The sequence below is a fragment of the Ziziphus jujuba genome, chromosome 2 (genome assembly GCF_031755915.1).
Source record: "Ziziphus jujuba cultivar Dongzao chromosome 2, ASM3175591v1".
NCBI classification, from domain to species: domain Eukaryota; kingdom Viridiplantae; phylum Streptophyta; class Magnoliopsida; order Rosales; family Rhamnaceae; genus Ziziphus; species Ziziphus jujuba.
In genome coordinates this window covers 18,032,950-18,050,397 of record NC_083380.1, presented here as the reverse complement: position 1 = coordinate 18,050,397, position 17,448 = coordinate 18,032,950, and the positions used below count along the sequence as shown (strand labels likewise).

The window sequence follows — 17,448 nt, the reverse complement described above, 5'->3', positions numbered from 1 at the left end:
GGTACATGAGTTATGCGCAGTTGATTTAATCAATAAATTTTGGAAAGAAAACAAAAATTTAATCAATGAATTCATTCAATGAACGTTTAATTGGTATAAAAAGACATATATATATTTATATATATATATAGAGTCCTGCTACCATCAGGAAGGTCTGCATGCAAACCAAGAGAAAAAGACATCGGTTTTTTAAAAAATCATCGTCAATACTTTTACACATATAGAATATTAACGATGAAAATCGTCGTGTTTTCTCTTGGTCCGCATGGAGACCGTCTGAATGGTAGAATCATCCTATATATATATATATATATATATTAAGCCCGGCAACGTGTTATGTTAAACTGCATTCGTGTCATGTTGTATTATATTTATGTCAATTTTTTCTTACCTAAATATGATTCATTAAACATTTGTGTTGAGATATATAAATCCTAACCAATTTATTAAATTTTGATATAACCCATCACTCAACCCATTAAATCATTAAGGATATATATCAAATTTTGATTAGATACCAAAATGATATAATAAAGCCTTTTTTTTATATATATATATATATAAGAATAAAAGATCAAATAGATATATTTGTTGATAAGCTAAAACATCTCAAGAAGGAAAAAAAAAAAAAAGAAAAAAGAAAAAAAAGCATCCACATGCATTGATAATTGTCAATTCAAAATATTACAAATTAAATCTATATTAAACATCTATTGTACCAAAGAAACATACATTGTTAATTTAAAATATTCAAATTACAAACTGAACCAACGTTCAAAATCTATCAAAACTATTAGAAAATAATATATCTCAAACAAAATATCATTGTTTAAAATTTCATATAAAATTAGTTTTAGAGTAAAATATTATATCATATAAAATTACAAAAATATCACATATTACCGAATCTAATGGGTTTAATGGGTTCTACATATTATCATCTATTTTTTAACAGGTCTTATTAGGTGACATAAATACATACATAATTCAATATTATGGATCCAAACCTACAAATTGTAGTTCAAGTTTGTGCCGTATTAACCATGTAGCATTTTGCTAAGCCTATATATATATATATATATATATATATAACTAGGCACAAATAAAGTTTTTAATGTAAATATTAACATAGGGTGTTCCTTCTTGAGCTCTTTAATTATATTAAAAATTTATATTTAAAATTATATTTATTAATTATTGAATTCCGATATAATTTATTTTTTCTAAATAGAGTTTTACTATATCACTAAATTCATATTTGATTACTTTTTAAATTTTACATTTTAATTTTTAATATAATCTAATAGTAATTAAAGATGAATTTTAGTTTAACAAAATAAAATGATTTTATTTGAAACTGACTCTCTATATATAAAGATAGTTTGGAGCCGTGAAAATTTATCACTTTTAAAGGGTAAAATTGTCCTAACAGTGGTTTTATACTGGGTGATTACATTTATTCTATGGAATTGCATATAATTAAGTGATAGTCAAACAAAGCTTTCTTACGTGGTCTAATGGAACAAAATTTTATACATTACTCTAATCCAGTTCTTTATATATAAAAGAATATAGTGCTGTCGTCCAGTGGTCGTTCTGATGGTTAGAGGCACCAATATTCTATCCTATTTATGAGTTGGGTTCGAACCTTATCAGCAAAAAAAAAAAAAAAAATTCAATCCTTAATAGTTATAGGAACTTTTTTGTATATGAAAAATATAAATATGTTTTATGCGCTGAAAATATGGATGAAGTTGGTTCACCCCTTCCCAATCCTTTGTTCTTTTGCTTGGATACCCCTTCCCAACCCTAGAACTAAATCTATCTTCTTTTTCATAAAAGAACTAGCAAATATCTTGCTCGTTTGTAAAGCCGTCAATTTCTAGACGGTGTTTGATGGAATTTTCTGGTTGCGGGACATAAAGATGTGGGCCCTGTGGCAAGACAACCGCCAACCGTTTCACCCATTTCTGACTACCGTATGTGATATTTTCATAAAAATAATAATTTCTATTCGCCTAGTGTTGATATTAATTATGTCAATTTGATGTTTAATTTTCTCAAATAATGTTAACTTGATCTTACTTTCATAATGTGACAATTAAAAGTTTATTCAGGGTTAGAATTTGCTAAAAAAACAATTAATTGTACAGAGAAGTTTTAAAATAATATAATCATCTCATAATAACTTGTTTGACATCACTTCAAATTTTAAACAAACAAGGCAAATGAGATTGGTTCAATAGTATATTTTTCACATTCATCTTTTTGAGATTGTAGGTTTGAATAATGCTGCTTTCGTTTTTTAGATTAGTGAGGAAATGCAAACCTAGGCACTATAAAGCTCAGCTTTTAATTATTTTCTAATAATTTTTTTTGGGATTAAATAAATCCATAAAGTTTAAAGTATAAACTGATGAATCGTAAAATGTAGTATTTATAATTTTAGGATTTATTTTTTATTAGATACTTAAAATTAGGAAATTCCTATAAATCTGTTATAATTAATTATTTACTAACACTTATTTTAACTGCAAGTACTAAGGTGATATAGATTTACAGGGTTTTTTAACTTTCAAGTTCAAGTTATGCATTGTTTTATTGATTTATTGGCTTTTAAATAATTAAAATAAAAATAAAAACATGGAAACGTCTAATTATCTCTAGACTTTACCCAAACATTTGTAAGCTTATATGATCTAAGATTCGACCTTATTCCACTTGGGGTTTTTCTAGAACTTTGCTTTATACAAGAAATTTTTTGTAATACTAACAAAAAATAAATAAAATTTTCTTTAAAAAATAAAAATAAAAAAGTTGCTATTCAAATTATTTATTTTTAATAATTAAAACATCTCTTAAATTATGTTTCTTTCTAAATAAAACACAAACTATGTATTAATTTTTATCATTTATCCCTCAAATTCCTATTATATTCCTACAAAACTCGTTGTAATCTAATTGTCATTATAGTAAAGGTCTATACCCTAACTGATATGTTTTTATTTTATTATTCACCCCAAAAAAAAAAAAAAGATACGTTTTTATTTTATTTATTTATTTATTTTTTATTATTATTATTATTATTATTATTGTTATTATTATTATAATAAAGACCCCAACTGACATTATAATAAGGGAAGTCTTTACAATTTAACAGCATTATTTTTCACCGTTTTGTTCCAGTAGCATTAAATGCCGTTAGTCTGCAGAAAAAAATCCCCCACTACTTGGTGATGAGCTTCACCGAAGCGCTCTGAAGTCTGAACAAACGGAGACTTTGCAGAGTTTCTGATACCATGTCCCAGTTGCTCTTTCAACATTTTCCGAGATAACGTTGGCTCTACATAATGGTCAAACTCAGCTTCCTTGCAGTTGCTTCATTTGCAACTTTTGCTGTTTCTCGGGTAAACACCAAACCCACCAAGAATCAAAACACTGCTTCCAACCCACCAGGTGTTTGTTAATAATCCAATCTCTTGATTTTTCTTACAAGGCCCAGCGTTTTTTATTTCCTGGAAAATGAAATATGAGTAGCATTTCTTTTAAATTATGTTTGGTTAGCTTGTTTGCTTGCTTAAATTTCTAATTTTATAATACTTGTTTTCATTGACTCAGAGGTAAATGTCTCAAACTTCCAACAAAAACAGAGTGAAAAAAAGGAGGAAGAGGGAAGCAGCAAATCTGATTAGAACCAAAATGCTGAACAATGTGAAAGAAACAGAAAAGTTAAGTAAATTAGCAAAGGAATTGGAGCAGAGGAAAGTAACCCTTGAAAGGAAACTCCACGAATTACACGGTCTCAAAGAAAAGCAATCAACCAAAATTCAGTTGCAAATTCCACTAGAAGAGAAGTCAGAAGAAATTTCTATGCTCACAGATAGACTTGCATCTCTGCAGGCTGAGAGGAAGAATCTCAAAGAAGAAATCAAAGAAGGTATTTTGGCAAAGAAGCAGCTTGAAATGGCAGAGAATAAGATAGTAGAAATGCAGAAGAAGATGGATGGAAATGCGAAGGATATCAAGGGAAAATTACTCATGATTGAAGGACAAGTTTTTGGGTTTCAAAAGGATGACACTTCTGTTAGAGATTTTCTGTTGGAGAAGCAGCTGAGAGATGCTAGAAATGCTGAGTTAGAAGTTGTGGAGATGAAAAGGAGGAACAAAGAGATTGAGTTGGAAAAGAGGGATTTATCACTTAAGCTGTTTGCTGCTCAAGCCAGAATCAGTTCTCTTTCCAACATGACAGAGGTACGTTTTAGTTTTTAAGCACTCTAGACTAGCCTTGAAATATAAAAATCCATTACTGTTTAGATATGCACTTATTGAGTTTAACTTTTTAATTTTAAAAATTAAAATTTTATGTTTTAAGTGAACAAATTATTTTATCAAAGCAAAAAATTGTTTTTTAATACATTCCCAAACATACACTCAGTAGATTATAGAATTCCAAAGTTACATCATTGAGTTCTCGGAGTTCTGCTTTTTACTATATGCTCAATTGCTATGTTTTATTTACTATATTTAGCATGAACACCCTTGAACTAAGATAAAATTATTGAAAAGTCTATGAGGCATATAAATTCTAGGAAAATATCTCTCTGAACCAAATATATGATTATTGATTTCCAGGGTAAGATTGTAGCCAAGATTGAAGAAGAGAGGAGGATGCTAAGGCATGTAAATGAAGAAATGTCGAGACAAATAGAATATTTGCAGAAGAACAGATTTGACATGGTCCAAGAACTTGTGTACCAGCGCTGGCTACAATGTTGCTTAAGATTTGAAATCCAGAAAATAAGGAACCTACCAAGACAGACTTCAAAACCAAAACTCAGCAAAACTCCATGCCCCAATGCTCATGTTGATGAAATGGAGCCACTGGTTTTAGATTCCAGTTCTGACACATTTTCTACTGACGAAAGTGATGAAGTTGATGGTATTAATACCACCATTGAAAGCTCTTCAAGTAGCCAAAAAAGTACAAACTGTACAAGTCCTACGAGTTTGGAGCATAATAATATTAGGAGATGGGAAAAAATAAAGGATGGTTCAAATGCTGGTTTATTTGCAAATACTGATAGAAACCACAGCCTTTCCATACCAACAATGCTAATGAATTGCAATGAAATTACCGAAGAACCAAACACCTTTCCAAGAGTGAGGAGGGTTTCATTCAATGACTTGGTCAAAGCAGATAAACCAAAGTCAGATGAAATGGAAGTAGGAGGTGAGAAAGCAAGCCAGAGCTCTAGTAGTAAGATGAACTCAAGATGCTTTAAGTTTAGCAGAGATGGTTTAGAAGGAAAGGAAAATAACACTTTTGCCCTTCTAAGTGAATCGAGCTTGGAACCCATTAATGGTGGTGGTAGCAGGATTGAGAAGGATATTATAAGCAGCAAAGAGAGGTCAAACCAAAGGATGCCTGATGAACTTCCTGACATGATAAACAAGGTTGAGATGGTCAATTTTGTTACATCATTGTTCTTGTTCCTTTTCATTTTCCTTATTTATATCTTGCATATTCACAAAGCTTGGCTGTAGATTTGGCTAGTAATCAAAGTTCAGTATCTCATGGTGATTGCAATGTAATAATAAAATAAAACCCCATATGATGTTGTTTATATGTGAAATTTGAATACTTTTCCGAGTTATACAAATTGGAGTTTTTATTATTATTATTATTTTTTAAATAAATGTAATTGGAGTTTTTAACTACTACTTTGGTAATGCCTATATCTTTGGGTTTTCCTTTTCCTCTTTTTTTTTTTTTGTTTTTTTTTTTTTTAAAATTTGGGAGATTAAACTTATATTAATAAAATCTAACTAATAAAAATAAACTTTATTTTATTAACCGCTTGAAATGAAGTGGTTTTCAATTTAATAATTCTATTTCTTTCCCTTAAACTTGTAATCAAATTAGAAGGTTAACTATCATTTAAAACATAAGCCAAATTACACTTAAGTAAAATCTTTTAAAATAAAATTTGAAAAAAAAAACATAAATCATAGATGTACCAAACAAGCACAGAAGTGAACCAGACTTTGTTAAAATGAAAGTTCATAGTTGTGTAATTAATAATAATTAATAATAATCATACAAGATATCATATTACAGTGTCTTTTTTTTTTTTTCTATTTCTTTTTGGTAATATCATATTACCGTATCCTTAAATGACAAATAGCATTCCTAAAAATGTCAAATGGATATGAAAATAAATAAGCATATGGAATGTATTTGCCAAAATCATCAAGATAAAAACTTTGATCAGACGGCCAGAAAGAAACATCATCAAACACTTGCAAAATACGCCAGAATCTCCTTTGATTTTCCTGGAAAAAGTCAGTCTCCACAAAAGCCAACATCTAGGACTTCTCAAAACTTCTTTCCTCCACGTGTTCCCTTGCATGTCTCAGATCTCTCTTCCTCCTCCACCTGTCCCTTCGCACAATTACTCTTCTTTAAAGCTCCATGTTCTGTTTTCTCTCTGTTTATTTTCCCATCTCTCTCTCTCTGCCTGAGCTTGAGGTCGTCTCAACAATGGCGGATCGTCACCCCAGCTCAGCCCAAACCCACAGAAACCCATCTCGACCCAATCAAGAAGCTTCCACATTCCTACGTAGACTCCATGAACGTGCACCCAATTCCACCCAACTCGTCGGCATCTTGACCTTCATCATCTCCGGCTCGATTCTTCTCCTTCTCACTGGATTGACGGTCACGGCGACCGTTCTGGGTCTGATCCTTTTCATGCCATTGATCCTAATTTCGAGTCCGATTTGGGTTCCGATCGGCACCGTTCTCTTCCTCGTCACCGCTGGGTTGTTGACCATGTGCGGGTTCGGAGTGGCCGTCGCTGCGGTATTGTCATGGACTTACAGGTACTTCAAGGGGATGAACCCACCAGGTTCGGGTCGGGTCGATTATGCTCGGAGCCGGATATATGACACGGCTAGTCATGTGAAGGATTATGCGAAAGAGTATGGTGGGTATTTGCAGAGTAAAGTGAAGGACGCTGCTCCGGGTGCTTAGAAAACTGAATTCTTTGCTCGGGTCGTTGGTTTGGTGGTTTCGGGTTGAGGTATGGGTTTGGGTTTTTTTTTTTTTTTTTTTTTCAAACTCTGTCATTTCTGGTATTTTTGTGTTTTTGACTCCCAAAAAAAAAAAAAAAAAAAAAGGCCAAGGATGAAAATGAAAACAAAAATCTGCTGGTATGTAAAGCGATTTGGATCAAATAGGTCTTAGTTTATTTATTTATTTCTTTTCCTTTTTTGAATAGGAGTTTTATTTCTTTGGATGAGAAAAATTTTTAACGGGCTTGATGGTGAATTTTTCAATTTTTGGGCCTATGCATGGTAGAATCTGGGCTCTGTAAAATGGGTAGATTTGAAGTGGGCTGATTCTCCTTTTAATATTTTATTTTCTTTTTCAATAATTTTACTCACATTCAGAAAAAAAAGTAATAATAATTACAGACAGCTAAAAAAAAAAATGACATTAAAGGGAATATTAGTGTTTATATTAGTGTTTCATTTATTTGACAGTAATTAGGTCATCAAAAATGTTTTCTTTCGTTCTTTCCAACTATTTTAGAATTTATTCACAAAAAAAAAAAAAGAGAAAAACAATTTTAGAGTTTTATTTTTCATGTTGCAACATATTAACATGAATGTATGAATATATTTATTTTATATTGTTGGGTATTCATAGAAGAGACAATTACTTTCCCGATTTTAAAAAGAAAAAATGATCAACAGAAATTATATTAATATAGAGAAGTAGGGTAGAATGTGAATATAATCTCCTCAATTTCACATTATTGAGTTCGTATTTCATTCATAATTTTTTTGTTATACTTCCTGATCTCGCTTCCTTGTGTAAAAGAGAGTTTTCGTGGCTTAAACAGCTTTTATTTTACTGGGGATCCCCAACCTCAAGGGTAGGGCACTGCACAGCTTAAACATTACATTTTTATCTCAGAAACTAGACTAATGTATGTATACTTATACTATACATTTTTTTTTCCCCCTCTCTCTTTTAAACCATGCCAATATAAAATCCTATATAATTAGGTGGATCCAGTATAGGCCTAGGGGCAAGCATCCCCCTTCAATTATTATTATTATTTTTTCATAAATGATATATTAATATTTATTTTTTAGAAACAATTTTTGCGCCTTTCAAAAAGTAGTGTCCATTCGGGTTTCCTTTGAGAAAAATGTATTATTATTATTATTATTTTATATTTATAATTTTTTTTTTTTTGAAAATTGTTATTTGGGCAACGTTTTTTTATGGGAAATAAGTGAAATTGTTTTATATCATTACTTATCTTAAATTTTTTCTATCTTTTCTAGTAAATATTAGTGTATATATCATTAAAACTTCTATTTTGTTTATTTAATTAGCTGCTTTTGTTTTTTTAACTTCGCATAGAATTTTATTTTATTTTATTTTATTTTGTTTTCTTCTTCTTCTTATAAATGAACTTTGCTTAGAAGTTAAAATGTTCTTCTATGAGGCCAAAAAAAAAAAAAAAAGTTTATTTCAGTTTAATTCCAAATTATAGCAAATAATCATAATTTAAAATTTAAAATTCATTTATAATTTTTTTTTTATCCATAATAAGATAATGCAACAATTTATATTATAATTGCTTTTTTAAAATATCTTTGATTATACGTCTAAACTTAATTTCTGGATCCGGGATCGGCGGCTTTATACATATATATATATATATATATATATATATAAATATTGAGCTTTAGTTTACATAGATATAATTTATTAGCAAAGCATGCCAGGAAATAGGATACAAGAATATGCTGGTGGTGTACTCTCCTTATATATCACTAATTACGCCATAGCAATATAACATAAGTCATCTCATACAGGCCGCAGCCAGGATTTTTAGATATATATATATATATATATATTCTGTAATATCCAGGATTTTTAAATAGAGGGGGCAAAGTTATAATCTTCTTCTTCTTCTTCTTCTTTTTTTTTAATTATTAAACTGATTAGAAGAATATTAACCCATGATATTAATATCATATGTCAAAAGCAACATATATTTCGTGTCAAAAGCAACATATATAGTTTTTACATAAATACCAACATAATTTTTAAAACACATATATTTTATTACAAAAAAGTGCAATCCGTCGTGTTTACATATAGGCTTCATAGTTTTATAGCATAAAAACTTAATATATATCATAGTTATTATTTCTCTTTTGAAAGGTCATGGTTATAAAATTAATGTGAGGAAATCTTTTAAACTCTACATTATTTATTTTGGATATATAAGTTTCTATCTTTTGTCATTTTGTAAATTGTAATAGAAAATAAATAACTGGAGTAATAAAAGAGATTTCTATCAGGGTAAGTTTATTTTCATGTTAACTGTGTATAAAAAATGCTAAGTGAGAGCATGAATACATCAGCTTAACCTCTAATACAGCATTACTGTATAAAAAGGTATTAAAGAGAAATGATATTCTGAAATTTATATTTATGATCTATTTGGTAAAAAGGAAAGTATTGAAAAAAACTGATTTTAAACAATTAGTTTTCTAAAATTAAGTTTCTTGAGAATAATTTTTTTAAAATTTTTTTTAATAATGTATGGTTGATTATAGAAGAAAATAGGACTTACAAGTAACTGAATAAGTTTGTATATTAAAATTAAAAGGTAAAATTGTATTTGAAAAAATAAGTAAAATTAATTTCTCAAAAAATTTTAAAATGATACCTTTTTGGAATGATTTACTTTCCATTTTAGTTTTCTACCGTATGAGATTTATTTTCTACTAAGACCTATAAATTCTTCTTTTAAAAAATTATCTAAATAAGAAAAAATTTCGCTTTTCTAGAAATTTTATATTTCCACTAACTTTATCATTATCCAAACACCCCATTAAGAAAGAGACAGAGGTACATGCAACAAAAATTGATAACTATATTACATTTTTAATTATATTTTTATATTTCATAAATGCTCAATGATAAAAGGTTACAAATACTTTTTTAAGTACTTCAACAAAATAAAAATAAAATGCTAGATATGTTGCACACTCTTTTTACATGTTAAGAAAAATAATAAACCTTAAAAATGGAGTTTAGCAATGTTGGAGAAGAAAAGATAGACAAAAATGATTAGCAAATTCATTCTTTTCAATCTTGAAATTTTTCTATGATTTTTTTTTTTTGATATGTTAATATATATATATATATATATAATGTTTATTTTATCTATTTTTTGTATTGCTTTAAAATTGAAAAAAAAAATTTTAAAAAAAAACTTTATATTGCTAGATTTGTATAATGATAGGAGCTTCCCAGGGTCCAAGGGGTCTCATCTAGGGACAACATCACTCAAATTTCAACTAAAAATTTAGTTGAATTTGACATAACCCTAATTGTACATATAGAGAAAATACTTTTAATAATATAAAAAAACAATGGCAGCTACAACTATTACCACAACTCCATATATATATATATATACACATATATACAGTCAAGTCCACATCAAGATGATTTGATAATTTTAATATTAGATTTCCTCTATCAGTATTTGTATCTGTATTGTATTAAGAGTTAAAATTTAAAATTTAAAAATGGTCAAATACAAATTTAATGATATATTAAAACCCTATAAATCTTAGTCATTGATGCAAAACCCTATTAAAAACTTGATTTAAGCCCAGTCAAAGGGCCTTAGAACCATTCATCTCAAAGAAATGATAGATAAGAAATATAAAGTTGTACATATCAAGGCTAGTCCATCAAAGCAGTTTTAAAAGGATAAATGTCTAATACATGGGAAGAAAAAAAATATACAAATACAAAATCGATCAAAGCAGCAAAGGAAATGAAAATATATGAACCTATAGTGGATGATAAAAATGATGATGATAATTGGACATATGGTGAGGTATTTGTCAGCAGTAGTGTAAAGAAATAGTTGAAAACAAAGAAATCGTGATACGATCTCAATGAGTGAATAATAGTGAATAAGAACATATATATGCATAAATACTTCAAAAATTCATTTCTCTCAAGACTTTACTTCTATTCATTTTAAAAGTTCCATTGTTTTTGAAATAGCTGTCACAAAACCCTTTATGATAATCTAAAAAACATAGAAATTATAAATTCATAGAATGTCATAGAAATCCATAAAATATCATAGAAATCAATACAATATTCCTAGAAATCTATAGACATATTCAATCCATAGTCAAATCCAAATCCATATATAAATATATAGTATACAAATCTCATAAGATCCATGTACCATATTCATTACCAAATTTTTTTTATGACAACATCTAGCATTCTAGCATGTCACCAAGCAATAGGGAGAAAGGAAACTATCTTATGACCATTATTAGCATCCTAATGCACTGTAGAATTGTGATCTCACATCTACCTTCATTGTAACACATGATCAATATAAGGGATAGCAGTATACTTGCAAATATGTTTGGAATTGACATATCTGTCAATTCCAAATTTATTGTTACAGTAATGGCATACTTACAAATCCATACTTACAAAAATAAATCCAATATATATATATATCCTTTCATAAGTTCTTAAATCAATACACTTGAAGTCCATGGCTTTTAAAAAGAAAATAAAACACACTAGAAAAATCATATATTATAAATATAATTCAACATATAATACAAATCATATAAATTCATACTTTAAAAACTATGAATAATAATATAAACCACACTTATAACCCCAAATCAAATTTTAAAATAAATATTCACTTATAGAGATAGCTCAAACTCGATCCATAGACACCGTACAATTTTTATCTCACTCCAAGTGCCTAAAATATTATAAAATTATTCCGCTAAGCCATAAAAAAATATACTATTTGGTATGTATGTGCTTAAGATCCTAATATCACTCTTAGAATTCAACAATCCCAAATTCACATGTTAATTTCTCCAAAATCTTATACAAACTTGATTTTCCTATAATCCAAATAAGGCATTTTCAATATCCCTATAATTTCTTGAAATTAAGCTATAGGTTAACTTTCATACGTCTCCAAAAACTTATACTAACTAATAGTTGCTATTAAAAACAACTCAAAGCTAACTAATCTCACGAAAACTGAAATACCCTAGCCCAATATTGGATTTTTCCAAATACTCAACCACATTAGAGACCAAAAGACATAAAACATGGATTTACCTTTGACTAATGCCAGTGGATCATCAGAAAATCCAAAAAGAAGTTTGACCTCAAAACTAAATCTTGTGATTGGACAAGATAGAAAGGTTTTAAGGCTTAAATAATGTTTAAAAAAAAAAAACTCAAGCAGACAAAAACTAGTTGAAAATATTTTCCTTTATCATCAAAATTCATCAGATTCCATTGACCAGAAAATGGATCACACTATAACTTTAAGGTCAAATTTTGATCCATTCCGATCACTATCCAATGAGATCTTAGTACCAATAATTTCTTCGCCTCATAATCTTTCTAATGGCATTAACAATGAAGAAAACAGGTGTACAAAACTCAAAATATAAAGGTTTGAAGTTTATAACTTAAAGAGAAAAAGAAAAGGCAAAGAGAGAATGAAAAAATGGCTGATTTCGAGTCTAAAATCACTTAAATTCGAGAGGTTCACATAGGAGTATCCAAAAGTGTAGAAAACCCAAGAAAAACGTCACGTTATGTAATTGCAAGAATGTCATCACAGTATTTTGGCCACAACTTTCAAATTGTAACTTTGATTTTAGCATGCCAGACAATAATACTAAAGTCAAAAGAGATTTCTAAGCCCAAAAAAAGGTCAACTTTGTAACTGCCCTATAGGTGTTGACCAGTCAAAACACTTAAAACTCAAATTTAAGTTGTTTTCTCCTGATGGGTTATTACATAAAGTGAAGTTGCTCAATATATGTTACCTGAACACTTTAAAGTCATGCAATTAATGTAATATGAAGTGGCTAATGGGATTCAATTTATATAAACTAAACAAAAATCAATGATAAGTGAAGGTGTTCAATATATATAGCGCGAACATTTTGAATCCATCTGGATCTTGTGTATTGAAGAGTACCATGGGATCCGATTCATATTAAGAGAAAAAAAAAATCCAATGGTAAGTAAATTCATTCTATTTACAAAGTTTAGATGTTTTGAATCCATTTGGGTATTGTATATCGAAAAAACCATTTCATTTGGTTTATATAAATTGAATGAAAATTCAATAATAGGTAACATCGTTCAATATATGTAGTCCTAGCATTTTGAAGTTGTCCAAGTTATGTATATCAAAGAATATAATGTGATCTTGTAACACCCTGCCTCCACTAGCAGACTTGTTACTCTCTACCGATATTATTTCCAATTTAGCCAATGTATTTGGTATGGGTTTATTTGTTCAGAGCGTCTCAAGAAGTTACCCATCCTAGGATTACTCTCATCTGAGCATGCTTAACGTCGAAGTTCTTTTGAATCCTGAAACCAATTTCTCTGAAAAAGCTTCGAAATTATGAGAGTGACTATTATTATATTTGAATCATCCATTGATCTACACTATAGCGATGTGGGATTGGACACTAGGTATCCTACCAATGCCTTTTGCATTCACCTATATTGGTCGTCACAATCCACCCCCTAAGACTAAATGTCCTTATTGGCACACTTCCAACTGGATACAGGCTCTGATACTATTTGTTACATCCTATCTCCATTGGCGAACATATCGCTCTTTGTCGATATTGTCTCCAATTTGACCATTGTACTTAGTATAAGGCTTATTGTTCAAAGCTTCCGAGGAGATCACCTATCCTAGGATTGCTCTCCCCCTGAGCATGCTTCAATTCAGAGTTCTTTCAAACTCTAAAGCCAATTGCTCTAAAAATTCCTCGAAGTTATGAAAGTGACTACTATTACATTTGAATCATTTTCTAATCTACATCTAGGTGATGTGGGATTGGATACCAGATAGCATGCCAATGCCTTTGCGTCCGCCTACACTAGTCATCTTAGATCTTGTTAGGACCTTTCTAAAGTTAACTATTAGAACACTAGGATAGCCTCGACTAGAGAAAATCCCATTGGATTTTCTGGAATTTCTATAGAAAATCTGGTAGATATCAAATTGTCAAGAACCTCCCAAAGTTACCTATTTGAATCCTAAGATAGCCCCGATTCAGGGGAAACCTCACTGGAATTTCTACATAAATTCTAATAGTATCTCCTCTGTAAATTAGACTTTCCTAAATATTCCCTACAATAAAACTCATTATACATCTGCCTTATTCCTTCATATCTGACCACAAGCTTTTACAAATTTGCAGGACTTCAATAGCAATAGCATAACAATATAAATTTAAATAATAAATGATGAATCATAAGTACCTTCTTTTTTTTTTTTGTGTCAGGACCCCTCCAGGAGTTTCCCACCTAAACTCTTGAATGGCCCGACTCTCCCAAAGTTTTTACTTAGCATAAGAAATGCGTACTTCTATAAATCTATGGTCGTCCATACCGCCCATTGACTACAATGCTGAACCGCTCACAATGCTAAAAATATTTCCTTTCAATTCCACGACAGGGTTTTTCATAAGTCTCTTATGGGTGCGGTACTTATAACGTTTAAATCCTATTCCATTACAGGGTCGGACATCTTAGACATAGTCCAATCTTAACACCCTAAAAACATTCCACAATAGACATGTTAAGGCTCCTTAAACTTTTACGGTTTATGTAAATATAATTTTTTTTTAAAGATACATATGTGTGTATATATACGTATATGCATATATATATATATATAAATGCTACGGGCTGGGGATGGTCCACATGCAGTCCGCACCATAGACAGCCTCTATACATATATATCAAAGTATACATACATATATATATATAAAAATATACACAAGGTTATGGGAAACTACATAAAAATTCAAGTCAATAAATAAATAATCAAAATGATAAAACAGACAAATAACTCATTTAAATACATCTATATATAAATCTCCCAATATATGAATATGTATATATATTGAATTATACATATATACTTATATGAAGGTTTATATGCATATTTATGTATATAAGAAAATATACAAACTTTAAAATGGTTCAGACCATAATAGCAAACATAATTTTTAAAAGAAAATTTAACACTCATTTATATTTATGCACTCATACATACATACATATATATATATATATATATATATATTTATATATACAATTCAACTCAATTCCCACCATAAATATACAAATTTGCCCAAAAATAGTAAAATCTAAAATACACAACTAAAATTAACAAACTGTATACCAAATAGAAGCTTGGGGGATGAAGATCAGAAACACTTTAACTCAAGTGAACCAAACTTGCCGCGTTAGGCCAAAAAGTTTCGGCCAAACTTCCAACCATTGTATCTCTCAAACAACTTTGAACTTGGAAGAATGGAAAGCATAATCGAAATCAACTTGTTGAAATTAAGGGGGGAGGGGGGAAAGGAGGGAGAGGGAGACAAGCCTTGAGGCTGGAGACCATCGAAAAATTGATGAACCGGACAACGTCAACTGTTGATGTCCAAATGCCAATCCTGATGCATTTACCAGCCAAATGGCTAGAAATTTGGCACCGAGAGCCACCTCGATGTGGGCCTCCATGGTGACCTACATGTGTCGACTCTAAATGGTTGAAACATGGCCAATTTGAACCACCCTAAGAGAGAGAGAGAGAGAGAGAGAGAGAGAGAGAGAAAGGTCTTCATGCATGGGGGAGGAACGGAGAGAGAGAGAGAGATAAAGAGAGTGTGTGTGAGAAAAAGAAAGAAAAAGAAAAAAGAAAAATGAAACGACATATGACCCTATCAGGTCATGAAATGTCTAACCTATGAACGGCTGACATGTGGTACTTGTCAGAGATCCTTTTAAGTATTCCTTTATACGTTTTCCAATAAAAGCTATTTGGTAAAGTTAGTCCTGAAAACAATAAGTACAACTTTACAAATCCATAACTTTTCAACCTTAGGTCCAATTTAAGTGTAACACTAGTCTATGAACTCGTATCAACGACCATAGTACAACAGTATGGAAGTCAAAGCCATAATATATATGGATAAAAAATCAACCTTGACTCGCTTAATCAGTCCAAACGGTACATTGTTCTGATCATAACTTTCTAACCTTGGCTTCAATTTTGGCGTGCCACTAGTCTACGAACTCAAAACGACATGTACTTCACAATGGTACCTTGGTCAAAGTAAAAGTTTGCTCGTAGTAAAAAGTCAACTATGGGATTGACTTGGTAAATCCGATGAACACTGGTTAAATTTAGTCAAAAATTCAACTTTGGAGCACGTCGAGGTGTTACAATTTATCCTTTTATAAAAATTTTATCCTTAAAATTAAGCACATCCAGCTAGAGATAGAATCGTAAAAAACTTATACTCGCTACTTGGGCCACCTGGTGACATTACCCCTTGATTGACCATAAGGAGTACGTTCCACTCTCGCACACAACTAAATGATGATGGATAAAAGTGTAGGGTACACCATTAGATGCCAAAAACCCCCAGGGATAACGGAATGTGAAGCTTTAATGCCAATTTTTTAGAGCCCTCCTAATGTTACCTATCTGAATCCTAGGATAATCCTAACTAAGGGAAACCCCATTGAAATTTTTACAAAAAATTTTATAGATACCAAATTGTCAGGACCCTCCTAAAGTTACCTACCAGAATTCTAGGATAGCCCCGACTAGGTTAAACCCCACTATAATTTTGACAAAAAATCAAGCAGCATCTCCCCTATAAATTGGACTCTCCCAAATATTCCCTTAACAAAAAACATACTCAAAGAATATTTATCCGCTTTATTCCTCCCCACCTTATTACAAGTTTCAACAAATTTGCAGGATTTCAATAGTAACAGCGTAATAATATAAATATAAATAATAAATGATAAAATGTAAGTACCATTTTTTTTTTTTTATGTGTTAGAACCCCTTCTGGAATTTATTACCTAAGTACCAAGATAGCCCTGACCCTCTCCAAGTTTTTACTTAGCATAGGATATATGTACTTCTATAAATTCATGGTTGACCATAACTCCCACTTATTATAGTTCCATAAGATCTAAGGGAGTGAACCACTCACGGTGCCAAAAAAATCTCCTTTCAATTCCACGGCAAGGTTGGACGTCTCAGGCACAATCCAATCTTAACACCCTTGAAACATTCCACAATAGACATGTTAAGACTCCTTAACCTTTTATAGTTTATATAAATACTTTTTTTTTAAAATATACATATGTATATATATATATATATTTTTATATGCATGTATATATATATATGTATATATCAAAGTATACATATGTATATATAATACCAAGTTTGTGGTACTCTCCTTAATCAAGTAAGCATTTGCATTTCATTA

At 30.2% G+C, this 17,448-nt stretch overlaps 2 protein-coding genes across 2 annotated transcripts; both read left to right on the top strand.

Moving 5' to 3' along the window:
- The first annotated feature begins 3,191 nt into the window (after nt 1-3,191).
- LOC107407222 (protein CHUP1, chloroplastic) lies at nt 3,192-5,660 on the top strand. The gene is given in 4 exon segments (XM_048472998.2): nt 3,192-3,456; nt 3,619-3,670; nt 3,672-4,251; nt 4,633-5,660. Coding segments are annotated over 4 exon segments (1,650 nt in total). The 5' UTR covers nt 3,192-3,350; the 3' UTR covers nt 5,545-5,660.
- Nucleotides 5,661-6,299: 639 nt separating this feature from the next.
- Nucleotides 6,300-7,258, top strand: LOC107409131 (oleosin G-like). The gene has a single exon (XM_016016570.4). The coding sequence runs from the start codon at nt 6,473-6,475 to the stop codon at nt 7,031-7,033; it is 561 nt and encodes a 186-aa protein (XP_015872056.3). The 5' UTR covers nt 6,300-6,472; the 3' UTR covers nt 7,034-7,258.
- The last annotated feature ends 10,190 nt before the right edge of the window (nt 7,259-17,448 follow it).